Source organism: Chiloscyllium plagiosum, chromosome 13 (genome assembly GCF_004010195.1).
Source record: "Chiloscyllium plagiosum isolate BGI_BamShark_2017 chromosome 13, ASM401019v2, whole genome shotgun sequence".
NCBI lineage: Eukaryota > Metazoa > Chordata > Chondrichthyes > Orectolobiformes > Hemiscylliidae > Chiloscyllium > Chiloscyllium plagiosum.
In genome coordinates, this window is record NC_057722.1 from 5,738,239 (window position 1) to 5,765,922 (window position 27,684).

Consider the following 27,684-nt stretch of genomic DNA (forward strand, 5'->3'; position numbering starts at 1 on the left):
TGTTCAAGCCTTGAGCCTATCAAATTATCTGGGGGAATAAGGAATCAATGTTTCCTATTGCTTTCTCATGGCAACACTCAACCACGCTACACCATTTCTCCAATAATATAAATTGCAGCTATCATTTGAAATTTGGCTTTGTTCCATGTACTGATGAGACTTCTGTAATAGCAGAAGTCTCCCATTCAATTAGTGCTTCACATTCAATCTCTCAAAGAATTTGGGAATGAGCCCACTCTAATCAAACACACTGACAAATATGCAAGCTGCAGCTTTTTTTTTTGCAACTAATCTTTATTTCCAGATCTTATTTCTTTCTCTCCTATAGGAGTTCGATTTTCACCAATCCATTCACTTCAAATTCAGGAACATATTCACCAACATTAAATTACACATGAAGATATTAAATAAATACATGCATCCTGATTTGAAGCCAGACTGTTTCTAGCAGATACAGATTATGCCTGACTGGCCCTTTTAGGAGGATTGAAGTTTAGTTAAATAGCACGTAAACCACTAGAACCAAACCGGATTTGGACATGCCTGGGCTGAAGGATTGATTACATCGTCAATAGGAACAGCGTGAGGAAAACCAACTTTTTGCAATATTGTAGGTTCAAATTTTTGTGACGAAGGCAATTTTGACAGAGAAACCGAACACAATGGTGGAATGCAGTGTATATCAGAGTTTTAACAATCACTTCAGGACAGACAGGGACAGGGTCACTCCCATTCGGACCCGCAGGGCTGGGTAGAGGGGCTCAGTGAATCTTCCATTGAAGGTGTGCAACAAGGTGAGTTCACTCCCTGGCACACTGTAGAAGGAGATTATCCCACCTTCAAAATTGATATACACTCCAACTGTGGAGGGTTTCTCTGCCTTCACGGCAATTCTCCTGCCGTTGTGTAGACCTGATAAGGCATCCGGCCCAGAGTGGATGCACCATGATTTATCATTAAACCCCAGCAGACAGTCATTACCCTCTCCTTTCCTGTTGATACTCTTGTAGCACACTCCAATGCTCCAGGCCCCGTCGCCATCCTTCACCTGGATCTCCCAGTAAGACTGGCCATAACTCACACCCTTAGCACCAAGGATCTGGGGCCACCGGTCAAAGATTTGTGTACTTTTCGGAAACACCTGGATGTAATTCGATGCTGACACTGTTCTATTGTTGTCTGTCAGAACGAGGTATGGGTTTGCTGTATCTGGATCGAGAGTTGGTGATTGGCCATCTGTCAGTGAAAGAAGATGGTGAGGGTAAATGACTTGCTCACTTCCTGCAGAATCTCCACCCTTTTATGCATTTCACTTTCTTCAAACACTCCATTTCCAAATCCTTGGCTTATTGGTGGCACACTCACCTTGGCAGTCAGGTTAGAAGGTCAAGTCCCACCCCGAGGGACTTGAACACAAATTCCAGACTGACATACAGTGCAGTACCAACACAGTGTTCAGCACCAACACAGTGTGCACTGTTGGAAGAGGCATCGTTTGGATGAAATGTTAAATGAATAACCCATTCTCCCACTCAGGTGGGCACAAATTAAAAACTGGGACGACTTAAAAAGTAAGGGAGTTCTCCCCACTTGATGGCCAATAGTTTTTCTTTAACTAACATTTCGCATGTAAATCAAACAGCCATATTTTCTCATTAAGGAAGACTGTGCTGTGTTACAGAGAGAAGGCATGGGAATCTCACTCGGCAAGGTGCTTATGGGGGCAAACAGCCAGCTGAAATGTAAAGGACTGAATAGCCTACTAACATGCTGAAACCATCCCGTGACTATAACCATTCCCAAAATTCAGAAGTATTATCTCGTTATCAGGCAGTTTTGGACATGATGACAGAGTACAAGATTACTATCCTTTCCTGCAAGATTTCTAATAAATCAGAATACTGCCTGGAGGGCAAAAACTGGCCAGTGTGACTCAAGACTTGGAATTAGATTAGATTAGATTCCCTACAGTGTGGAAACAGGCCCTTCGGCCCAACAAGTCCACACCGACCCTCCGAAGAGTAACCCACCCAGACCCATTTCCCTCTGACTAATGCACCTAACACTATGGGGCAATTTAGGATGGGCAATTCACCTGACCTGTACATATTTGGACTGTGGGAGGAAACCCACGCAGACACAGGGAGAATGTCTGTGTGGAGTTTGTACAGTCGCCCGAGGCTGGAATCGAACCCGGGTCCCTGATGCTGTGAGGCAGCAGTGCTAACCACTGAGCCACCATGCCATTCTGGCATAACTAATTAATTTTTATTAATGATCAATTCCTGAATTATTAATAAATGTTTGATTTAGCAGATTAATAAACTTATTTAATATTTAATAAATTGATTTCTGAACTATTTCAGTCCAGCAGCACCTATTTTATATATGCTGATCAGATGTAAATGAATTTAGCAGCCAGCCAATTGCGATTGTAACTAGAGGTCTTTGTGTGGGATGAAGGCTCCCCAAGCTTCCCACAAGACCAACACTCAGGTATGAACATGTGAATTAGAACCAGGAGTAGGCCACTCAGTGCCTAGAGTCTGCTCCGTAAGAACACAGCTGATCTCAATGCGACCTTAAGTCCATTTTCCCGCCTACTCTCCCACAACAAGGGTCTTTGTCATTTGTCAAAAACCTATGTACCTCTGCCTTTTTAAAAAAAATCAATGGGCCTTACTTCATCACTCTCTGGGAAAGAACACTCCAATGACTCACATTCCACAGAGAAAAAAAATTCTTCACACCTTAGTCTTAAAACAGGAGGCCTTCTATTTTATACTACTTAAAGATTTTTTCAAATTTTATTTTTCAATTAATCTGGGACCAGGACACAGGAGAGGCCAAAAAAGTCCACTGTATTTTATTTCCATTTTCCTATTTCTGTACAGAATCCAGAGCAGTCATAGAAAGCTTAACTTCAACCTACCCAGACTCCATCCTCTCTCCCCACCTACATCTGCAATTCCTCTGATGCCCCACACCACATTGACAATTTCCAGTTCCCTAGCCCTAACTGTCTCCTGGTCACCACGGATGTCTAATCCCTCTATACCTCCATTCCCCATTAGGATGGCCTGAGAGTCTCTGCTTCTTCCCCAACCAGAGACCTGAACAATCCTCATCCATCACCACTCTCCTCCGCCTGGCTGAACTTATTCTCTCTCTGAATAATTTCTCTTTTAATTAATCTCGCTTCTGCCAAGTCAAAGGAGTGGCTATGGGCTCTCACGTGGGTCCCAGTTATACCAGCCTCTTTATGGGGTATGTAGAATGATCCTTGTTTCAATCTTACACTAGCTCCCTCCCACAACTCTCTCCTTGTTACATCAGCTGTTTCAGCGCTGCTTCATGCTCCCACCCGGACCTTGCAAACTTAATTCATTTTGCCTCCAATTTCCACACCTCTACAACATTCACATTGTCCGTTTCTGACACTTCCCTTCCTCTACTTGACCTTTCTGTCTACATTTCAGGGAATAAACTATCCACTGCCATCCACTACAAAGCCACTGACTCCCATAGCTCCTTTCACTACACTCCTCACACCCCATGTCCTGCAAGGACTCCATCCCATCCTCCCAGTTCACCTACATTGAATCTGTTCAGATGATACCAACTTCCAAAACAATGCTGCTGACAGGGTTTGCTTCTTCCATAACTGTGGTTTCCCACCCACTATGGTTAACAGGACCTTCAACCCCATCTGACCTATCACCCTTATCCCTGCCCATCACTCAAAAACGTGATTGGGTTCCCCTTGTCCTCACCTTGCATCCCACCAGTGTCCGCATTCAAAGGATCATTCTCCGCCATTTCAGATAGTTCCAGCACAATCCCACCACCAAACATACCTCCCCCTCCCTCCCCCGGTCTGTACTTCACAGGGATCGTTCCCCCTGGGACTCCCTAGTCAATTCCACAATCTCCACCTCCCCTCTCATGCACTTTCCCAGTAACTGCAGAAGGTGTAACACCTGCCCCTTCACCTCCTGCCTGCTCACCATCTTTCCAGGTGAAGCAGCATTTCACCTGTAATCTTGAATATTGTATTTGCTACACCAAAAGTGGCCTACTCTACATTGGAGAAACCAAATGGAGACAGGGTGACCACTCTGCAGAACACTCCAATCTGTGCGCAAGCATGACTTTCCCATAGCTGGTCATTTTTATACTGCTTCCTACTCACGTCTGTCTCTGGCATGCAGCAGTGCTCCAGTGAATCTCAGCACAAACTGGAAGAACAACATCTAACCTTCAGGCAAGGCGCTTTACAGCCTGTGGGACTTCATATTGAGTTCAACACCTTCAAATCGTGAACCATTTCTTCCTTTTCTTTTAGCTTGTTATCATGTCCTCTTGCCCCAGTCCTAGTGTCTGTCCTTTCAAGATTAGCGTGGTGCTGGAAAAGCACAGCAGGTTAGGCAGCAACCGAGGAGCAGGAAAATCGACGTTTCGGGCAAAAGCCCTTCATCAGGAACGGAGCATGAAGGGCTTTTGCCCGAAACGTCGATTTTCCTGCTCCTTGGATGCTGCCTGACCTGCTGTGCTTTTCCAGCGCCACTCTAATCTAGACTCTGGTTTCCAGCATCTGCAGTCCTTGTTTTTACCTTGTTGATTCTGTCCTTTCAAGTCTGGCAGGAGACACACCATTGTTCTGCAATTCTTACATTCAATCACTTAATCTGAACTATTGACACCTTTTCTCTACCAGCACTCTACACCCATTATTTCACCTCCTCTAAACTATTGCATAAATGCTGTCCCCTCCACACTTCACTTCAGCTCTGAAGAAGGATCACCTAGACTCTGAACATTAGCTTGCTTTCTGTCCATGGATGCTGTCTGACCCACTGTGATCGCCAGCATTTGTTGTTTTCAGTAGATCCCAACATCTGCAGTAATTTGCTCCTTCAACCTCTTTCCCTTACAACTGTCCTCAGCTAATCACCGGGGGACCACTCTTTCAGGGTTGACAGTAATTAAACTGCACAGTTCACACATACTCCATTCTCACCTTGCCTGACCACTAGCATTGACATTGGGTGAGTGTTTGGAGGCCTCTTTCTACAATGATGTCACATAAAACTACTTGTTGTTACTAACATTCATTACACGTGATAAAAGACCAGTGTTAACTTGATTCCCATGAAACAAGATCTCCCAGCATGTGCGCATTTCCAGTCTCTCACAATGTGATAATAGTCATACAGTATCGAAACAGACCCTTCAGTCCAACTCATCCATGCTGACCAGATATCCCAATCTGGCCTAGTCCCATTTTCCAGCATTTGGCCCATATCCCTCTGAACATCTTAAATTCCAATTCAGATGCCTTTTAAATGATGTAATTATACCCACCTCCACCACTTCCTCTGACGGCTTGTTCCATACACACACCACTCTCTGGGTGAAAAAGTTAAATCTGTCCCCTTTACCTTAAATCTATGTTCTCTAGTTTTTGACTTCCCGCATCCAAGGTAAAATACCTTGGCTGTTCACCCTATCCACACCCCTCATGATTTTAGAAACCTCTGTAAGGTCACCCCTGTATTTGCATATGCGAAATCTGTTATCCACAGCACTTCTATTTCACTAGGAACATCCAAAACGTTCACTTTTCTGTCAAAAGCTACGTAGACCAGCAGGGCAAAATAACCATTTTTCTTGAGTTAGTTTCAATAGTCACGATAAATCCTCAAATCTGTCCACAGTCAATTAACAAACTGAAATTTTCATGTCCAAAACAGTGACAACCAGAGAAAGCCTAGAATTTTGAAGCATGTCAGATGATCTCATTGAAATCTACAAAATATTTAAGTCGACTGTGCAGAGCGTTTCCCTTGGTTGAGGAGCCTGGAACTGAGGTCATAAAATTAAAACAAAACCATGGATGCCATTTGGGACCAAGATGAGGAGAAATTTCTTTCCACAGAGGGCAGTGAATCTCTGGAATTCTCTATCCCAGAGGGCTGTGGAAGCACAGTGTTTGAGTATGTTAGTGGGAAAATATCCGATGATCAGTGGTGCAATGGGTTACGGTAATAGTATGGGTAGAAGATACTGAAGTGTTTGATCAGCCATCAGCATTAAGTAGCAGATCAGGCTCAATGGGTCAAATGGCCTACTCCTGTTCCTATGATCCAATAACTTCCGACAGAGCCACTTGGTGGTCACAACTATATTATGACAGCTGAAATACAGCAGCACAACTGAACAGGAACCAATGAGCAAATATTTATAAAACAGGAGGCATGACTTTTAAAAAGTGGACTGTTGTAGCGTACTTACAGAGTTTGACCATTATCTGTCTGCTCCTCTGCTCCTCACTTCCCTCAACTGAACATTTTATATGGTCTTTCACTTGCACGCTATTCAAAGAATAAGGCAACGACTCGAGTGGCAGCGAGATATCCTTCAAGCTGGAAACATATGTAGACTAAATGAGAATAAGACATGTGAAATAATACATTGCGATTTCTCAGTAAGCATTTAAGCAGCAAAGTGCAAAACTTCCATGAAGGTGCAACAGTTAATTATATCAAACCTACAGCTCAGCGAGCAAACCTACACCCTAAACAGTTAATTAAGTTAAACAGGCCCTTCTAAGGTTCAGTTTTAAGAAAGGTCATCCATTCTGGTGAAATCACATACTCAGGTTCAAAAACTGCCTGTTCTGCTGATGTTAAGACCAGCTTCATCAGGTTTAACATGAGGATCATGTCTCAACCAATCCAATCAACATGCTCATCCTGAGAAACACACACAGTCGGATCATGACTATTCATGCAGAGTGAATATTATTCACAAATCCTGAATATAATGAGCACTATTGCTATATCACGTACAGACCTACCTGTCACAGTGAAATGTCTCACCATTTCATGTGACTAATTATCCATTTAGGGGAGACACCTGTTCTGGAAGCAAATATAGGAGCTACTTGAAACCAGCACGGTGCCAAAAATAGAAATCTGACAAGTACGTGTCTTATTTTGTAATACTGCATGAAGGGCTAACATTGGCCAGGTCACCACAAGAACTCCTTACTCTTCTTCAATTAGCACTGTGGGATCTTTCTATTCCCTGGAACATGGTGGCAAGAAAGTAGAGCTTGTAGCCTTCCCAGCCTTACATTAGGCGTCTGAAAATGAAAAACAGATTATGTTGCTTTTGACCTACTTTGAATTTGGACTGACTGACTGACTTGGGTAACATGTACCCTCTGTGCTCTCTCGCATTCCTTTACATCCATAAGACCAGAGAGGGGCTGTGTCCCTGGGACTCTGCAAAATGGGAATGTGGTTGCCCTGTTGCAGCAATCATTTGTGACATTAGTTCAGTCAAAGTAGACAAGGTCAGTGTCATGACATTCACTGTGACTTTCAAATATTTATAATATACTCAAAAAACAAACAACAGTGAGCCTTTATCCACTTCTTCTCTGAGGATATCACTGAATATTCCAAAAGACAAATATCTCAAACACACTCCCACCACCTCTAACTAACACACACACACACACCGAACTCCCTGTAACATTATACTCCAGTGAGGAAAAGATCTACCTCTAACCATCTTTCTCCAGCCTCAGTTCACAGGGAACCGAATAACAAATGTCAAACATGCAGATCCACCTGAGCACAACCACAGAGACAACAAAAAGGCACACACACATACATATGGGATTAGGAGCAGGTCACTTGGCCTCTCAACCGTTCAATATGACAAAGCTGTTTACACTCTGAGACAATGACAGAAATGGACCCTACAGCCCAAGTAGTCCATACCAACCACAATCCCAAACTAAACGAGTCCCACCTACCTGCACTTGGCCCATATCTCTCCAAACTTTTCCGATTCGTGTACTTATCCAAATGCCTTTTAAACGTCGTAACTGCACCTGGATCCACCACTTCCTCTGGAAGTTCATCCCGCACATGAACCACATTAAAAAAAAAGTTGCCCCTTTTGTCTTTTTAAAAATCTTCCTCCTCTCGCCTTAAAAATATGCCCTCTAGTCTTGAAAACCCCCACCCCGGGGAAAGGACATCTGCCATTCACCTTAGCTATGCCCCTCATGATTTTATAAACCTCTATAAGGCCACCCCTCAATCTCCCACTCTCCAGGGAAAAACGTCCTGGCCTATCCAGCCTCTCCTTGTAACACAAAGCTTCAACACTCTGGCAAATCTTTTCTGAACTCTCAATAATATCCTTCCTGTAACAGGACAACCAGAACTGGGCAGAGTACTCCAGAAGAGACCTCACCAACATCCTGTACAACCTCAATATGACGTCCCAACTCCTACACTCAAAGGTCTGAGCAATGAAGACAAGCGTGCTAAAAGCCTTCTTAATCACCCTGTCTACATTTGACGCAACCTTCAAAGAATCATGTACCTGAACTCCTAGGTCTCTGTTCTATAACAAATCCCAAGGCCCTACTTTTAATTGTACAAGTCCTCCCCTCGTTTATTTTACCAAAATCAATACCTCACAAATTAAACTCCATCTGTCATTTGTCCCATTCACTGCACTTGTGTTTAATACAAAGGTCTAACAATCTTATAGTGAACTGTAGTGACCATTACAGATCACTGGTATTAAAAAGACCCAGGTTGCACAAACTGGGCCTGTTTATTTGGACTTGCTCAAACAGCTGAGCACAAATCAGCACAAAAAAAAATCATATTTCAACAAGCCACGCAGCACTGCGACCGGCTGGGTTAGTGCAGTCTTTGAACTGACCGATGTAAAATAGTATAAGACCAAAACAAAAATAAGGCCGATGCTGAAACTTTGAAACAAAATACTCAGTGGGTTCAGCAGCATCTGTAAACAGAGAGACTGATCAAAGGTGAATCAAATATGAGTTTCCTTCAGAACAGAAGACAGAGCAACAGAGGGTTTTATGCCACTGGGGTGGGGTGGGGTGAGGTGGGGTGAATGGGAGGAAGTAAGATCAAAGGGAGTGTCAGGGATCAGATAGAGGGCATGAGATTTTAAACTGCAAAGAACTTAGTAAAGTGTAAAACAGCTTGTCTGGTGATGTCTTTCGGTTTGGCCGAATGACATGAGCAGGTTTTTACTTACCGGGCAGTGATGGAGTTAAATTCCTGAAACAAAACAGACAGGGAACACAGTGTAATACAGGACATTAACAGGCTCAATCTTACTGAAAGGCTGGCAGGAAGGGTTACACCCACAAGTGGAACCAGCATTACCACACATTTACTTTTAGTGGTTTGGCAACAGAGAGCTTGAATAATGATACAAAAAAACTTTTTTTTTTTCCTGTCTTGCACTCATCAGAACATTTCACAAGAAATCTCCAAATCATTTCACAAGAATGCTATTTTAAAGGGAAAGACAATATTTATGCTGTATGTGAGGTAAATGCTCATTAGTTGGCAAATGCCTGAACCCACAGTTATAGAAAAATCAACCCTCTGTACCACTATCCAAACCAATCAGCACTGTCCTCTCAGTGCTGGTGCTCCCCTTCAATTGATATCCTCGTGAATTACCTCTGACGAAAAGCTTTGACAAACATGTCTTTGTTCAGCAATATATTTACCTTTGTTGCATGCACAAAAAAAATCATATTTCAACAAGCCACACAGCACTGCGACCGGCTGGGTTAGTGCAGTCTTTGAACTGACCGATGTAAAATAGTATAAGACCAAAACAGTATTTCACAGAGGTGTATGTCAAGCCCCAATATCAGACATTAGACGAGGGTGACAGGTGATTTATTCTAGGAGGTAGTTTAAGCAGGTTAAGGCTTTTTAAGGACAGTGAGGTTCAGTCTGTATGAGCTCAGAAACTGAAAGCATTACTGCTATAGGAGTGGGATATAGCAAACAACCCAACCACGTTTGTCCTGAAGAGAAAACAGCCAAAGAAACAGTGTGCAGGGTGAGGGGGAAAGAGGTTGCAAAGTGCCTGCAAGTGTGGTGCATGAGAGGGAGTGTGAAAGGGAAATAGAAAGAAAAAAAAAGGGAAAAGGCAAAGGAAAAAAATGGGGAGAGAGAGGAAGAGGGAGAGAGAGAGATGTAGGGTGAGGTGGGGGTGGGGGTGAGAGAAATGGAGTCTGGCAGTTAGAGTACTGGCACAACGATGATAGAGCCACAGATAATGAATTCAGCAACAGCTGCCTGAAGTGGAAGTAAGCAACATGGTGAGGGATATGTGGTGTCTGAAACAAAACCAACCATGCTCAGATGGTCACTCACACAGGCCATGGAAAGGGAATGGATCCACTTTAAAGGAATTTCTTTTAAATGGGGACAGAAGATGACAAAGAGAGCTGTCACTGGCCCAGCACATGGAAGCTGAACCCACAGTAAGAGAAAAGCAAGCCTGCCTACACCCATCCAGCTGAGAAAGTCACCCAACAAAGACAAGACAGAGAGCAGATGGAAAACTATTACACGGAGTACTAATTACACTAATAATATGAACATGAAGTGGAATACTCCTACTCCTGAGTCCTTCAGACTTGCTTCGCAGTTCAAGGAGATCGTGGCTTCTCTGCTTGGGGTCTAAACTCCAATTTTCTGTCTGCACTCCATAACACACAGGTCCCTTTCTCATCATAAATTTATCCAATTGAGGTTTGAATAACAAGACCCAACCTCAACTACCTTTTGGGAAAGAATTTCAGACTCCAATAACCTTAAACCCTCATCTATCTTAAAGGGGAGAATTCCTAAGCTTAAAGCATGTTCCCTAGTTTTAGTCTGCTCCACAGAAAATATTCATCAAATAACCACGCTCTTCAGACCAGGATACTGTGTGTTTCCATAAGAACATCTCTCATTCCTCTAAACTCCATTGGGTAGAAACCAAACCTTTCTTCATAAGACAATCTCCTCATCCCAGAAATTAGTCCAATGAATCCTTTCTGAATTGCTTCAAAAGCATGAATATCATTTATTTTCAAACGAGGAGGCCAAAACAATGCAGTACTGCAGACGTAGTGGCACCAAGGCCCTGAACAGCTGCAATAAAACTTCTCTATTTTTATTCCCCTTGCAACAAATGATGGCATTCCATTTGCAACCTAGAGGGAACTTCGTGGGAAGCTGCTGAGAGTGGGTTTATTCCACACTTACCTGAATTATTCCTGAACAGCACAAGTAGCTCAGCAATTTTAACCAGGCAGTAATACATGCATCAGCCCAAGTACCTTCCCTTCAGGACAGGGAGAGGACAAACAGAACAGGACAGGACTACCATTCTCAGAAAATAAATGTGTTTCAAAATCAGGTTGGGAGCTGAGCTCGACTGCGAACCACTCAAGAATTAAACACACCGTTTACACCAACAGTGCAAACGCCTGTCCAAAACTAGTGTAATGTCCTTCATTGACTCCTGCTTCATGACTGACCGCGGTGCACCTACAAAACCAACACTCCATCAACCACTGTCATTCGGAGGAGGAAAGCTGGGAAAATGTAAGCTTTATGGAGCAAGCTATTGCAAAGGCAGGCATGTAGATGATCACTGCCATCAATTATTATGCACAAATAATGTCAACAAAAGGGGCTCAGTTTGTGTGAAATATTATTGATCATTTAGTATATTGAACAGTCTTATAGATTGCAAGTAAAAGCTACATTAACATATTCATCACCTGTATAAATGGGATGTCATCGTACTTTTCTGACAGATTGTTCAGATCCATTAGAGACTTGTCAAATTCTTTGGCTGCATTCTGGACGTCGAGGATCCTTGCATCGATCTCTGCTGTTACTTGGATCTTCTCCCTGTCTAGCTCTTCGAAAGCTTTCCTCTCTTCATCATCAATCTGCCTCCTGAGAGCTTCGTATTTCTCCTCAACATTTATTTCCTTCTCCTTTATTGCTGCCTTTGGTGGAAAGGTTTGAGTAAGTAGATAATACAGGGGCTTTACACAAACACATCTTGCATATTCACTCTTCACCATCAGTAATGTCAGCTGTACCTCGGGGCTGGTAATCTCTCCTATAGGGAGGAAGGTTGAGAGTTCAAGCCCCACTCCAGAAACTCGAGCTCTGGACTAACCCTCCAGTATAGTTCTGAGGGAGAGGTGGGCAACATTACGCAGGCTTTTTTTTGGTTGAAGCATTAAACCAAGATCCTATATGTTTCTCCAATGGACAGAAAATATCCACAACACTATTTGATAAAGAGTTGGCAGTGTCCTGGTCAATATTTGCCCCTCCACTAACATCTCAAGCTGATGACTTGTTCATTGCCTTGTCACTGCAGAAACCTATTGCACCGAAATTCCCTACAGCCAATCACTGTTATAATGTAAAGTGCTTAAGTATCCAGAGATTATTCAGGGCACTACAGAAATGCAAATCTTTCTTTTCTCATATAGTATCCCAATAGTAAGACCATATCGTAAAAACAGAGGGAAGGAATGTAATAAATGAACAATTTCATCCCATTTCTGATCCATTCACATTGAAAACGTAATTTTTTACCCTCCCATCAAAACTGCGTATAATATCTGTTGCATTTGATGTTGTGTGAACCTTAAACAGGAGGAATAGGCCTAGGATGGAAAACTTGAAGAGCAAAAACTAGGGCACCGCTGATATTTGTGAACTTTCTCTCAGTTCACCCCCTCATGTCCCCATTGTTCACTATCACTCCATCAACCACACAATGTGCATAGATGATGATTTTGGTCAAAGGAACTTCCTTTGGTTAAATGAATGGTGTTAACCCATCAATAAAGATTGCAAATTAACTGGGGTCGGGGGGGGGGGGCAGTATAGCTGAGGGTCAGCCCGTTGAATAATTTGAATAGATGATAGAAGACAATCACAGGATAAGACCGGAAGCTCAGCTGATTTATATCAGAAAAAGGAAACCAACCAGTCCTTCAAGCTACTTTGCCATTCAATGAGGTCATAGCAGAGCTTCTACTTTAGCATCATTTTCCTGGACCTCCTATATCCCTTGATGTTGTCAAAATATCAATGTGTGTTCAACTAAGCCTTTACAACCGTCTAGGCAGATTATTCTGATATTTAAAGAGAAGCTGTCAAAATCCTGCACTCCCACATTGGCCCAAACGCCACACAGATTAGGGACAAACCCATATCGATTCAGAGTCAGAATACATGTTTTTTTTCTGGATAGCAAGATGTATCTAGCGTGGTGCCACAGGCTTCAGTCCTTGGAACCCAGCTATTGATAATCTACACTAACGACTTGGACACAGGGATAGAAGGCTCTATGGCCAAATTTACAGACAACACAAAACTAGGCGGGATGGTAAATTCCAATTACAAATGGATATAGATTGGTGAGGAGAGTGTGCCAAGATGTGGCAGATGGAGTTTATTGTGGATAAATGCAATGTCATGCATTTGGGTCAAAAAAATGGGAAAGGCAGCCCATTATCTTAATTGGGAGAGACTTCAGGGTGCTCCAGTGCAGAGGGATCTAGGTGTACCCATTCATGAGTCAAAGAAAACTAGCATGCAGGTGCAGCAGATAATAAAGAAAGAAAATGAAATGTTGGTTTTTACAGCTAAAGGAATAGAATACAAAGGTAGGTATTGGTGAGACTGCACCTTGAGTATTGTGTAGAGTTTTGGTCCCCTTTATTTGAGGCAGGATATAGTGGTTTTGGAGGTGGTTCACTGGATTGATCCTAGAGATGAGGGGTCTGTTATATGAAGAGAGATTGAACTGTTCAGCTCTACACTGTCTGGAATTTAGAAGACTAAGGGGAGTTCAAATTGAGATATTTGAGGTGATAAAAAAGGCGTGGGGTGGATGTTTCCTCTTGTGTGCATTCCAGGATGAGGGGTCATAGTCTTAGGATAAAGGGTAGCAAATTTAAAACAGAGTGGAGAAGAAACTACTACTCCCACAGGATTGTGAATCTGTGGAATTCCCTACCCCAAAGTGCGGTGGGTGTTGGGACAGTGAATAAAGTTGAGGAGGAGCTAGACAGACTTTTAATTGGTATTGGGTTGAAGGGATTTGGAGAGAAGACAGAAAAATGGGGGTGAGGAGCATATCAGCCATGATCGAATGGCAGAGCAGACTCAATGGGTCAAATGGCATAACCCTGCTCCTAAATCTTACAAACTTTATTAACACATTGTGGATCAAATAGGGCTTGGCAAACAAGAGAGAAGAAAGACCTTGTATTTCAGTAACATTAGTACACACCAAAGCTCTTTACAGGCAATGACATACCTTTAAAGTATAGTCACTATTGTAATACAGGAAAAGCAACGTTATACTGCCCATAGCAAAATCCAACAAACATCTGTTAATGATCAGATAATGTGTTTTTAGGGGCTGATAGACAGGCAAATATGGGTCAGGACAACAGGAAAAACCCACCCACTCTTCTGTAAAATATTGCCATAGAATCTTAGGCAGAGCCTCAGTTTCAATTATCAACTGAAAGAGATTGCTCCAAGTACTGAATTGGAGTTTCAGCCTGGATTAAGTGCTCAAGTCTACAAAGTGGGACCTCAAATCAGGTGGCAGGCTCAGAGGTGTGAGTGCTACCCACCGAGTAACAGCTGACACCATACGACATTAAGCTTTTCAAAATTTAAATTCATCAACTGGCTAGTTTACTCACCAAAACATTTTCCTTCTCTTTCTTAACATCTTCAAGAGCAGCTTGGGAAACTTTAACTTTTTGCTTGAGTTCCTCCTGTTGATCTCCCAAATTATTCTAACATGAAGCAGCAGAGATAAATCATTCCAGGTTGTGATATCATTTTTAAATGTATAAATAGTGTACATGATAAATGAAAAAAAAATCAACAGACTCAGGTTTTAACATAAGTATTAGTCAACTTTTCATTTTTATTCTGTAAATTACAGAGATCTGCATTTTTCATGTATTAACTTAAACGTTCATAATTGTACAGTACTTTCTGTTATTTTGCTTTCAATTCAATGATTGTCCGTAACTATGGAGTTACAATTACTTATTTTATTTGTGTTATCCCAATTCAATACCAGCTATCATGATTATTAATTAACCAAATATTCTTGGATCTAACTGAAAGATCTGCACAACTATCAAAGCTTTGCTATACAAATAAAACTCATAAATGACATTGGTACTTGAGGACAGTCTAAAACTGTGGTCTCCCATTTAAGACAAAGATTTAAGACAGACATTAAGAAATAAACTTTTTCACTCAGTTGTTTGCCTGTGAAATTCTCTTCCCTATGCTGCAGTGGAGGTTGTGTTATTGGACATTTTTTGAAAAAACAGTGGAGATTCCTGACAATGGAACCAAAGTGAAGAGGGAACAGGGAAGAAAATGGATATGGGGTCACAATCAAAGCACTTTTCTCATTGGATTTAGAAGAATGAGAGATTGAAACATATAGGATTCTTAAGGGGCTTGCCTGGGTAAATGCTGACAGGATGCTCTCCCTCATGGGAGAGTCTAGGACCAGAGGGTGAGAATAAAGAGGTTTCAATTTAAAACTGAAATGAGGTGTAATTTTTCTCTTGAGGGTTGTGTCTTTGGAACTACTTGCCACAGAGAGCTGTGGGGAGCAGTCACTGTGCAACTTTAAGACTGAGATAGTCTGATTCTTGATGTGGAGGGGAATCAAAGGTTACAGGGAAAACAGGGGAGAGTTGACATGAGGAATGTCAGATCAGCCATGAATCTAGAGAAGTCTTGAGGGGCCAAAAGGCCTACTCAGTTCGTAATAACAATGTGCTGCATTGTGCAGCCTCAGGTTATAGGAAGGAAACAGGAAGGGCTTATTTGTAAGATCAAAGATATTTTAATAAATCTGTTCAGATATGCTACTACACCTGCCTGGTGCAGACGCAGCTTGAACGGAAATGGAGACACTGTCACTGTGTCCAAGAGCTCTTGTACATGTATTCATGTGCTAATTCTACTGCATTATGTAGGAGAGTCCACAGATGATCTGCTGTCAATGAAACTTGGCCAGTTCACAGATGTGCGCGCGCGCGCACACACACACACACAGAGACAGATGCACACACACACACACAGAGACAGATGCACACACACACACACACACAGACAGATGCACACACACACAGACAGATGCACACACAGACATACCCTCAGCTCCTTTGCTGCTTCACTGACGCTGATTAAGTCGTGGCCCTTGTGGCTTCCTATTAAAGCGCAGAGGCTGCAGACACAGGCAGCATCGTCCTTGCAGTAGATCTCCAGCAGCTTTTGGTGTTGTGCGCACTTGGCCATCGCCATGTCGGCGGTCGGCTCGGTCAGGGGGTGGCCCTTCAGCACCGCGTTGTCCTGGTGCAGCCGGAGGTGCAGGGAGCACATGGACACCTCACACTGCAGGCAGCTCTTGAGGGCCGAGCGCCTCTTCTTGGTGCAGTAGGTGCAGGGCACGACGCCGTGGCGGGGCTCCAGGGCCAGGTAACCGGCCACGATGTTGGCCAGTTGGAAGTTCTTCTCCAGGCGGGGCCTGTCCGCCCAGGCCGCCCGGCACTGCGGGCACGAGTAACCCTCCGCCTCCCTCCACACCGCCTCCAGGCAGCCCCGGCAGAAGCTGTGCTTACAGCTCAGGATCACCGGCTCGGTGTAAATCTCCAGGCACACCTGGCAGCTCAGCTCCTCCTCCAGGGGATCCGACACCTCGGCCGCCATGGTGCCGCGCCGGAAGTGGAGCTGGTGGGCGGGGACGAGGGAGCTGGTTGCACCTCTCCGCCCCTCTTGGTGCGCCGCCCAAAGAAGCCCCGGCGGCAAACCTGGGCCCCGCGCCTGCGTTCCGCGTGGCAACAAACAGTTTCTCACTCAATTCCCTGAAGATTGTTATTAGTACAATTAACACTCATCACGATACTATCACATTCACTACATTATGTTAATTATTCTTTTTAATACAAACATGAATGCACAGGCCTTTTGTTTTCCTTGCAACCCAGACAATTTTTGTTGTCCTTTTGTTTGCTGCCCAGACAATTTTTGTTCCCACCCAGAAGGAGAAACCAGTAAAAGTTGTGAATGACACATACTGGTCTGACTCATCTTATATACCCTCAAAATGGACGACCAGTAGTACCAGTACGCTTACTTCCACCTGTGTTGTTTTTACTGGTTTTTTCCCACTGGGCAGGTTTTTGCAGCCCACACAATTTTTTTAAAAAAAATCTTAATTTTGTGCACTGTTGTTTCTTTTTGTCACTGATGTTGCTGCCTTTTAATGATCACTTTAATCATTATTAATTTGATCATTGTTAATCATTTGAAGATAATGTTAGTTTATTAATCACTTCACAGCAGAACTGAACACAGAGAGATGGGACCTCTACTAGAAGAACAAATTGGAGAAATGAAAGGGGCCTAGGGAGGCCCGCAGTCACAGTGAATGTTGCAAACTTGCCCAGTCTTTCAAAAAAAATGTGCTCAGCAGTGGGTGTCCACCTTTTATCTTTGTTTGAAGGATCTATTTTCAAATGAATTAATAAGCACACCCAGAAGTGAAAAACAAAATTTTCTTTTTAAAAAAAAGGTACCTGGAAATTAACATATTGGTTGTACTGCAGTAGACCAGTATACATCCTTCACAAGTTTTACTGGTTTTCCCGCCTGGATGGGCACCTTTCCCTCTGTTATGTGGAAGTGCTGCATGTAAGGTGTGTTTTAGAAAAGGTTTTAAGAAACAGATATATGCTTACTCATATCAGTATGTAAAGGTATTGTTGTGTGCTTGTTTCTATTCAGAACCTGCCCTGGTGCGGTGTTTGAAAATGGCATTCACAAATCAATGGCAGCATTAAGCTCTATGGTCAGGTAAGGTTTCCGAAACCAACCGGGGAAACTAAAGGCAGCATTATAGCTAGAAATTAAAGCTTTTTACAAATTTAATTGAAAACAGTCTGCTTTGGATGTAATTTTTGAATGTTTTCCACCTCATTCAGATACAATGGCGGCAGTCGCAAAATTTGCATTTGTCAGATTCCTTGATGACAATGGGGTATCTAGGATTGTGTCCATTCAGGAGGACGTCCAAAAGTTTAAGCTCCTGACACACAATCCCAGCAGGGTATATATGGTTCGATGGATCCAGGCGAGCATTGGCAAGTCAGAGGACTATAACTCTGGTGAATATATGCGGAGCCCCAATGATCCATACTATAAAGCACAGATCATGCTTCTCGCAGGTAAGTGTGATCATCTGAGATAACAGTTGTGTTTGATGATGAGGTATTGATTAAATTTTTTGTGATCTCATCTCCAGAGTCCCCTGAAGAGATCAGAGCTGAAAGAGCTAAACATAAACTGCTGAAGTATCCTACCTGGGATAGCAATGTGGAATCGGACAGTGCCAGTCATGGGCCTGGCCCAAGCAGGAACACACAGGGGAAGAGAGTATTAGAGGCCACTGGTGTGACAAGGGTAGGTGCTTAAGCCATTCATTTGGTTTTGTTGAGATATGGTCAACAATGCACACTGCGGAGACACATCTAATAAAGAGTAGCACTTGATGTATGGAGCCGTATCTCTCACCCATGCCAAAAAGGTAACCTCCAATTTCTCTTTGTTGGCAGAAGGATAAGAGAGCTCGGACAGAAAGTGCGTGGAGAAAACATCTGCAGAGGCTAATAGATGGTTTCAAGACCGAGATGCCCGACTGTGCTCTGGGGAATATGACAGATGCCCTCTCTGTATCAGGAGGGTTTGTGAATGAGATGACCCCGCCACCAAGGATGGTCGGACATGACTGGCAGGAAAGGAAACCAGGGCTCATGCAGGTGGAAGCTGAGAACAAAGTCCTCAGGCAGAAGGTGGAGTCCCTAAACAGTGACCTGCAGGAGGCTACAAGAATCATCCGTCGCCTGCAGGAGAGAATGGACCAGCTGCAGGACCTCAACTGCCGACTCCAAGAGCGACTCCTAAACCGCGCCCAGCGTAACTGATCTGTTTGCTGAATATGCGATGGTGTGATTTCATGTTTTAGATTCAAGTCTGGGGAAGCTGAGAATAAGGAGCTAATTTTTCTATTTGCTGTGTGTTGTAGCACGCCAACCTGCACTGTCCAGACGGGCCGTGGATCTGACAAGACCAGCACTGCCCAGATCAGTGCAGATGAATACGGAGCCTTCACCCACATTCACTGGCACAGACGGAGAGACCAGCACCTGTGCAGACAATCTCTATATTCCTATCGATGGAATGGTAATTATAGCGTCATACAGAACTGAAACAGATCCTTCAGCCCAACTTGTCTATGCCGACAAGGTTTCGAAACGAAACGAGTCCCACTTGCCTGCATTTAGCCCAGATCCCTCTAAACCTTCCCTATCCATGTACCTATCCAAATGTCTCTTAAATGTAGTAACTCTCTACCATTACGTCTGGCAGCTCATTCTAGACACGAACTCCGTGTAATACCGTTGCCCCTCAGGTCCCTTTAAAATCTTTCCCCTCTCACTTTAAACCTTTGTCCTGTAGTTTTGAGCTCCCCTACTCAAGGGAAAATAACTTAGCTTATCTCTGTGCCTCATGATTTTATAAACCTCAATAAGGTCACCCTTCAACTTCCTGCGTTCCAGTGAAAAAACGTTCCAGCCTACCTCATCTTATAACTCAAACCTTGCAGTCCGGGTGACATCCTGGTAAATCTTTTCTGCATCCTTTCCAATTTAATAACATCCTTCCTACGGCAGGGTGACCAAAACTGTATGCAGTACTCCAAAACTTGTCTCATCAATGTCCTGTATAGCCGAAACATGATATCTCAATTCCTATACTCGATGCTCTGACCAATGAAGACAACCGTGCCAAACGCCTTCTTCACCACCCTGTCTAACTGCAACTCCACTTTCAAGAAATTGTATACCTGAACCCCTAGATCTCTCTGGTCGACAACCTGCCTTCCCATTAACAATATAAGTTTTGCCCTTGTTTGTCTTAACAAAATGCAACACCTCGCATTTCTCTCAATTAAACTCCATCTGCCATTCCTTGGCCCATTGGCACAGTCGATCAAGATCCTGTTGAGCTTTTAGATAATCAGATTCACTGTCCACTATACCATTAATTATCATCACATTGTACCAAGTAATGGTGCATCTGTAGTATGGCGGCTGTGATGTTAAAAATTGGACTCTGTCCGCAGTCTTCCGCATCTCATCTGTGTGTACCTGGACTCTGTATGTTCACAGTGCACTAAACTGCATTATTTCCAGCAGAAAACTGGTATGTACACTTTTCTGCCACAGGTTCAACTTCAGGGTGGTCTGGAGATTACAGAGCGCCAATGGGAAAATGTTCTGCGATCGAAGACAAACTCGATGTTTGTCAAGACCCTGGCTGCCGCTGTATGGGGCTCGGACGTGCTCCGCAATAGGTCGATTCATGGCAGAGTGTGTGCCCGCTTCATCAATGCGGACACACCTCCGGTACCGAAGCCTGCACTTTCTCCTGTTAAACTGAGTGCTATTAAAGGTAAGCTCAATTGCAAACTGTAATTGCATTTATGTGTTCCCTTACATGCCCTTGATACCTAGCCTTCAGGATCCTAAACATCATGCCAGCTTTGAATGTACCATTCACATTGTTGTGCTTAGTTTCCTACACAGAACACCGAGGACTAATGTTTGCAGATCAAAGTTGTGTTTACTCAAACAAACTCAGAGGGAGTTCTGAGGAAGGGTCACTCAACCCAAAGCATTAACTCTGATTTCTCTCTACCTGCTGAGCTTTTCCAACAATTTCTGTTCATGAAACTCAGAGAGAGGGTCTCAAGCTGGCTAAACAGATCATTCTGTCCAGATCAGTCTGATACACTCAGAAAATTAACAACTTTCATGCTCTAATAAAAGCAAAATACTGGGTGAACCAAGATGGCGGCAATCTAGGAAGATCGCTTTGCTGAGCTCTGCACTGCATCGCGGGCGGGACAAAGCCCTAACCCACCCTACCCAAGTCATCGTGGTATTCTAGAACTCTGAAAAGGTCACAGAGCCCTAGAAAGTTCTAAGAAGTCACTTACCTTCGATCTCGCCGTCCAGGGATGCCGAAGAAGGAAGCAGGCTCATCTGAGGCTGGGACCACGGCCCAACCCATAGGATCCTTGGATGCTATTTCTTACTTGGCCCTGGTATCGGAACTCACGAAATCTCGCGAGATGCTGGGTAAGCAAATTGGAGATGCCGGCCCCGATCTCTGTTACGGTGCAGAAGCACGAGCTGCAGCTGGGAGACCTCGGGGAAAAGGTCGGACGAGGTCCAACGCAGGGTCACAGTGGTAGAAGCTGAGACTGATTCCTCCAAGGATAGGATCTGGGCCCAGGAGATGCAGGTCCGCACTTTGCTTGACTGGGTTGATTATCTTGAGAACAGAGGCAGGAGGAAAAATATTTGGATTGTTGGTTTGCCGGAGAGTAAGGAAGGTGAGCAACCAATGGAATTTATTGAGGATTGGCTGCTGAAATTCCTTAACTTGGAGGCTGGAATGGGAGGTCTGAAGATTGAGAGGGATCATTGGGTCACGGCTTGAAGGCCTGGTCTGGACCAACATCCTTGCCCTATCCTGGTGCCGTTCCACAATTATAGAGACAAAGCAGAGAATCATGAAAGCTTCCAGTGTCCAGGGGAAGGATCTGAAGGCCTTAGTTTACGAGGGCTGTAGGATCATGTTTTTCCAGGACTTCTCAGTGGCGGTGATTCGGAAAAGGAAATCCTGTAGCGGGTCTAAGGCACTGGTAAATGAATCCCTTAATCCTTAAGTTTGTGGAGTATTCCTCTAATGAATACAGGGCATTTCTAGACATTAGTTCAGGTTTGGCTAGTAGCCTGTCTGTTCGGGAAGCAGCTAAAGCTTATGCCAGATGGTTAGTCATTTCCCATTCCACCAGTGGGGAGCGGCAGATGGGTGAACAGCAATGTCTGCCCGAAGCATGGTTGAAGGCAGCTGAGAAGGCTTACTCTGACAGGCCCTCGTTGGCTAAGTGCTTCGGTCTGCATTGAACTCCACACTCACGCAGACAGGAAAGAAGAAGCTTGCTTTTGCAAGACAAAGGCTTGTTTGAGCATGGTGACAAACCGGGCAAGTGCTTGCCAGGAAAAAGAGTGACCCCGCTCCCCCCAGTCCATTATGTCGATTAGGGGATGTGCTGGAAACCCAACCTGTGATTCTAAAAAGATCAATGCGGCATTTCAGAGATTTTACCAGTCTGAAGTTTGTGAGGATGGGCGAGCTAGGATGGAGTCTTTTATCAAGAACTTGGAGCTTCCAGGTGTAACCCCTGAACAAGTGTTGTTTTCTCAATGCTCCTTATCAGAGCAAGAGGTGCAGGAGGCCGTGTAGCAGCTTCAGAATGGAAAGGCGTCTGGTCCTGATGGATTTCCCAGTGAATTTTATAAGGAATTTACAAGCATATTGTCAGGCCTGATGCTCAATACGTTTAATGACTCATACATTCATGATCGCCCTTCCCCCATCTCTAAGAGAGGCCAATACCTCTCTTCTTCTTAAAAACTGGAAAGTCCCAGTGGACTGTGCTTCCTGTAGGCCCGTTTCACTTTTAAATGTTGATTTTAAAATCTTTTCCAAAACTTGGGTGGCACAGTGGCTCAGTGCCTCACAGCACCAGGATCCCAGGTTCGATTCCAGCCTTGGGCGACTGTGTGGAGTTTGCACATTCTCCCCATGTCTGCGGGAGTTTGCTCTGGTTTCCTCCCACAATCCAAAAATGTGCAGGTCAGGTGAATTGGCCATGCTAAATTGCCCATAGTGCTAGGTGCATTAGTCAGAGGGAAATGGGTCTGGGTGGGTTACTCTTCGGAGGGTCGGTGTGGACTGGTGGGGTTGAAGGGCCTGTTTCCACACTGTAGGGAATCTAATCATAAAAAAAAATCTTGCATTAAGGCTGGAAACTGTGTTGTTGCCTTCTATTATTAAAGAAGACGAGTTGGGATTTATAAAGGATCGCAGATCCTCCAATAATGTTAGGAGGTTGCTTATTGAAATGCAAGCATGTCAGCAACAGTCTGTACAGGGATTGGTGATCTCTCTAAATGCAGAGAATGCATTTGACCAGGTTGAGTGGCCGTATCTTTTTTATACTCTAGAGCACTTTGGCTTGGGTGAAGCCTTTATAAGATGGGTAAAGATTCTCTATAGTGATCCTCTCACTGTGGTTCTCACCAATGGTGTGAGATCAAGCAATTTTAATATCTTTAGGGGCAGCCGACAGGGCTGTGCCCTTTCACCACTGCTTTTTACATTGGTGATCGAGCTGCTGGTGGAGCCCATTTGTAGGGATCTTAATATATTGACTCCAGAAATGGGGTCAAAATAATTTAAGATTTTGTTGTATGCAGATGACGTCCTCGTCTTTTTGTCAAATCCAGCAGTTTTGGTGTCTCGTCTGATACAATGTATCAATTTGTTTGGCCTTTTTGGGTTACAAGATCAGTTTTGCAAAATCAGAGGTTATGCCTATGGGTGGTCTCACGAAAATTTTAGGTTTTGAGGGCGAATCTCTATTCTCTTTTAAGTGGTCACAGGGGGCTTTCTTTATTTGAGTATATTCATTACTCAAGTTTTTGATCGGCTGTTTAAACCTAATTTTGTTCATTTATTTGACAAAAACAAGGTCTTCGCAGATGGGAGGCGATTCCGTTTACTTGGTTAGGTCGGATAGCCCTCGTTAAAATGAACATTCTCCCCCATCTATTGTACCCTATGTGAATGCTCCCCTTGATTTTCACTAGGCAAATGTTCAGGAAACTGAACAGCTGGTTCAGCTCTTTTATCTGGCATCGTAAGCAGCCCCTTATTAAATTAGCTAAACTGCAATTGCCTCAAGGACTGGGGGGAGTGGATCTCCTGGACATTAAAAACTATCAACTAAGCTCGCTTTTATCTTATGTGAGTGACTGGGCTTGTAGGGACCCTCTTCCAATATGATTAGATATTGAAACTTCTCATGCTGTTCCTGGACAAAATGACGACAGTTCAGGAATATTGCCACAACCCAATAGTTATTAAAACTGTTAAAGCGTGGAGGGCAGTGTGGCAGATTGCAGGCAATATTGCCAAAACATCTATTTTTTTACAGCTATAGTGAGTGTGCCAGGTTTTCAACAGGGATGGTGGACTCTGAGTTTAAATTTGGGCAGCTGAAGGGCTTATGCCTGAAACGTCGATTCTCCTGCTCCTCGGATGCTGCCTGACCTGCTGCGCTTTTCCAGCACCAGTCTCTCGACACAGCTAGGGGTGTGTCTTGCATGGGTGATTTATTTGAGGGGAACACAATGATGGCATTTGACCAGTTAGCACAGAAATACAAGCTATCTAGCAGGGATCTCCTTTTTTTTTTCAAATTAGGGATTTAATTCAAAAAAGGACAACACTTTCAACCGATCTGTACAGATCTGACATAGAGAAGGGGGTGCTCAGTGCTAAGAACACGCTTTCTGTCAGCACACTTTATCATCTCTTTTGGGGGGGGTGTGAGATCGAACGACTTTGCAGGGTGTGGCAGGGAGAGTTGGGTGTCGAGATTCCCTCAGACATGGCAAGCTATTTAGGAGAATGCGAGAAAGATCTCAATTTGCAATCGGACCCGTGCTTTACAATTGAAGATTCTCCACAGGGTCCACTTGGCTCCAGATAGTTTATCAAAATTTAAACCAGGAGTATCTTCAACATGTCCCAAGTGCAAAGCGAGTACGGGCACTCTCGCTCATTGTTTCTGGTTCTGCTGCAGGCTCCGAATGTACTGGAGCACTGTGGTAGGTGCAATAGAGAGGATCTTTGGGACGAGGGCGGAGGTGGACTCAATTTTTCTTCTTCCCTGTAGATGCGCATAAGAATACAACTTTTCAACATCCTTACTTTTTGCACAAGAAAGAATATTCTATTAGATTGGGTGTCTGAAAATCCTTCAAGTTTGTTGGGTTGGCATAAGACAGTTGTGGAGCATGTCCCTTTGGATTTTCTTACAAGCATGGTGCATCATAAGATTGAGAATTTTATAAGACATGGCAGTCCTTTTTTGACTACGTGGACACAGATCTGTTTGCCACACTAATAAAGGTTTTTATATAGCTGTAATGATTGGGTTTTAAGAGTCTAATACCCAGAGAGGGGGAACTGCGAATGTATGAATATGTGTAAATTAATGCTCTTGATGGCTGAGAGCCACTGTTTTGTCTCACTGAGCTACATTATTATTATTATTATTTATTTATTAGTTAGTTGTTAGTTATTATTTATTTACATGTTTAGTTTTTTGTATATAGATTTGTATGTTTGTACATGAGTGCAGTTTGGTTTTTTATTATTCTTACCTTGTACTGTTTTGAATTATATTGTTTTGCATTGTTGTAATATCAAAATAAATAAAAATGTATTTTTTTAAAAAGCAAACGACTACAGATGCTGGAAATCTAAACCAAACAGAGAATAGCTGGAGAAACTCAGTAGGTCTGGTAGCATCTGTGGAGAGAGAAACAGTAAATATTTCAAGTCTGGAATGGCTTCTTCAGACGCTCTGCAGTCATTGTACAGGAATGAAATAAAAACAATGACCAGAAATCTCTGTCCTTTCTCTTAACCTGTGCACAGAAATCTGTTTAAACTCTCGAATCTGCTGCCAAGGCTGATACAGGCCTTGGGGTGTATAAGGTTCCCCTCCAATCATATCTGATGGTGTGAACACTTTGAGGTGTTCCAGGTTCACACTTGCCAAAATGTGTCTTATTGTATTAGCTTGTAAAGTGTCATTATATCCCTGTTGTAAACCCTTTCCGTAAAATATTATTTAATTCACACTGCAGTATTATGACTTCATTAATTATATTCTCCCCTTTTTCTTCCCTATCTTCAGCTTGCTACGGCCACTATCTCAGATCTAAGGGGATGAGTACTGAAGGGGTCTGTAAGGAGCAAGCCCGGGTCCATGGTTATATATCAGAGAAGATCATGGACCTAAACAGAACAAGAAAGAGCAGCCTGGCACAAGAGTCGGTGTCACAGTGAAGAGGAGGGAGGGACTCTGCATTTTTATAAATGTTTCTTTCTTTTTAAGTGTTGCCATTTTCATAGTGCGGTGTACGCTGTTATGATTTAGATTTCCAATAAAATAGGTTTCAGAATCTTCAATGATGTTGTCAATAAGATGACTGTGGGCCCTCGCCCACCCAAGCACCAGAGGCCACTGCCAGCCTCAGTAGCTTTTCCATATGCAATTTTCATTTTAGTTCTTCACAACTGACCTAATAAATACTATTTGGGCAATGATACCTATATTATAGAGCACCACACTCATTAATGCATATGGGTGCCATGACCAATACTGCTAAGTCTATGACCATAATGACAGATGACCAACTGGCATCAGGCGCCCTGACTAGCATTACCAGTGCTATGACCAGTATTACTCATGAATTATATAACAGTGCACAACATATCACAGCAGGCTGGTTTCACACTAATGCCAGTTCCTGGGTTTTCCTTCTGGGAGCCAATGTTTTTGTCTCCTGTAGAGAAGCTGATGTGATTTGATGTGGTTCCTCTAAAACGTGCCGCATTGAATGCGGAACTTGATTTACCCAGTCGAGTGAAGCTGTGGGTGTGCACAGCACAACTTGGCAGACCAGGTGATGGATGGTCACTTTTTTCTATTTAAGTGGCAGAGCTACTTATGCTTTCAATTACTGCATTTCCCACATTATCCTGCCTTTGAACTAAAGCTCTCAGAAGCAGTGGCAGGAAGATCCGGGAGCTAGGTGAAAGAATACAATTGAAACTGCCCTCACGGATTCCTGGTGTTCCCCACGTCATCTGTCAGCAATGGTTGCCCTGCACAGTAAACATTTCCACGTACAGATCCTTCTGAAAATCAGTTGATTACCTGCTCCACCAGGGGCCCGAACATTTTAGACCACTGGTACACCACTCTGATGGATGCCTACCGCTCCATCCCCCGCCCTCATTTCGGGAACTCCGACCACAATGCCGTGTTTTTACTCTCGGCTTACAGGCAAAAGCTCAAGCCGGAGAACCGCCCCTCGTGGATACAGGTCCAGTGCTGGTCGGAGGAGGCAGAGGATCAACTCCGGTGCTGTCTGGAATTGGCTGATTGGGCCGTGTTCAAATAGTCCGCAGGTACCTTGGACAAGTACGCCACCACTGTCACAGACTTTATCAGCAAGTGTGTGGAGGACTATATACCGAGGAAGTCAATCCGGGTGTTCCCCAACAGGAAACCCCGGATGAATAAGGACATACAGAACCTGCTAAAAACCAGGCATGAGGCCTTCAGATCAGGAGACCCACTCAAATATAAGGAATCCAAGAATGACCTTACCAGAGCCATTAAGACAGCCAAGGACCATACCGATCTAGAGACCCAGACAGACACCCGGTGACTATGGCAAGGACTGAATGACATCACAGGTTCTAAAAGGAGACAGTGCAAGATAGGAGACGATGACACATCCCTCCCAGACCGTCTCTTCTATGCTCGCTTTGAGCAGCATTTCGGCGGAGAGGTAACACCTATTCCGACAAGCCCTGATGAACCTATCCCAACAGTCACTGCATCAGAGGTCAGATCAGTTTTCCTTCGTGTGAATCCAAGGAAAGTGATGGGACCAGGCAGAGTACAAGGCCATGCAGTCAGGGCATGTGCAGATCAACTGACAGAGATCTTCTAGGA

General features: G+C 43.7%; 2 protein-coding genes across 7 annotated transcripts; one reads left to right on the forward strand and one right to left on the reverse strand.

Annotated features, from left to right (window-relative positions):
• Positions 1-273: 273 nt before the first annotated feature.
• On the reverse strand, positions 274-16,744 carry LOC122555709 (E3 ubiquitin-protein ligase TRIM11-like). Its single transcript, XM_043701749.1, has 6 exons — positions 16,101-16,744; positions 14,615-14,710; positions 11,645-11,878; positions 9,100-9,122; positions 6,295-6,425; positions 274-1,236 (listed from the first exon to the last, which is right to left on the reverse strand). The coding sequence occupies exons 1-6, from the start codon at positions 16,653-16,655 to the stop codon at positions 698-700; spliced, it is 1,578 nt and encodes a 525-aa protein (XP_043557684.1). The 5' UTR covers positions 16,656-16,744; the 3' UTR covers positions 274-697.
• Positions 16,745-17,053: 309 nt separating this feature from the next.
• On the forward strand, positions 17,054-26,126 carry LOC122555710 (BEN domain-containing protein 5-like). 6 transcript variants are annotated; one of them, XM_043701751.1, is made up of 9 exons: positions 17,068-17,420; positions 17,521-17,644; positions 17,733-17,801; positions 17,930-18,172; positions 18,250-18,407; positions 18,560-18,920; positions 19,030-19,187; positions 20,234-20,459; positions 25,852-26,126. In XM_043701751.1, the coding sequence occupies exons 4-9, from the start codon at positions 17,935-17,937 to the stop codon at positions 26,001-26,003; spliced, it is 1,293 nt and encodes a 430-aa protein (XP_043557686.1). In that variant the 5' UTR covers positions 17,068-17,420; positions 17,521-17,644; positions 17,733-17,801; positions 17,930-17,934; the 3' UTR covers positions 26,004-26,126. The 6 variants fall into 6 exon arrangements, with proteins under 6 accessions (XP_043557688.1, XP_043557689.1, XP_043557686.1 ...); XM_043701753.1 differs by lacking the exon at positions 17,521-17,644 and having other exon boundaries at positions 17,054-17,072; XM_043701754.1 differs by having other exon boundaries at positions 17,063-17,644; positions 18,563-18,920.
• Positions 26,127-27,684: the final 1,558 nt, after the last annotated feature.

Excerpts from the sequence above, each read along its gene's own strand:
- LOC122555709 (XM_043701749.1), bottom strand. The coding sequence starts at position 16,655 with ATGGCGGCCGAGGTGTCGGATCCCCTGGAGGAGGAGCTGAGCTGCCAG. Across the intron at positions 9,123-11,644 it reads ATGACATCCCATTTATACAG|GAATTTAACTCCATCACTGC; the intron begins GTGATGAATATG and ends GTTTTGTTTCAG. Across the intron at positions 1,237-6,294 it reads ACAGATAATGGTCAAACTCT|ATGGCCAATCACCAACTCTC; the intron begins GTAAGTACGCTA and ends TTTCACTGACAG.
- LOC122555710 (XM_043701753.1), top strand. The coding sequence starts at position 17,935 with ATGGCGGCAGTCGCAAAATTTGCATTTGTCAGATTCCTTGATGACAAT. Across the intron at positions 18,408-18,559 it reads AGGCCACTGGTGTGACAAGG|AAGGATAAGAGAGCTCGGAC; the intron begins GTAGGTGCTTAA and ends CTTTGTTGGCAG. Across the intron at positions 19,188-20,233 it reads ATATTCCTATCGATGGAATG|GTTCAACTTCAGGGTGGTCT; the intron begins GTAATTATAGCG and ends TTTCTGCCACAG.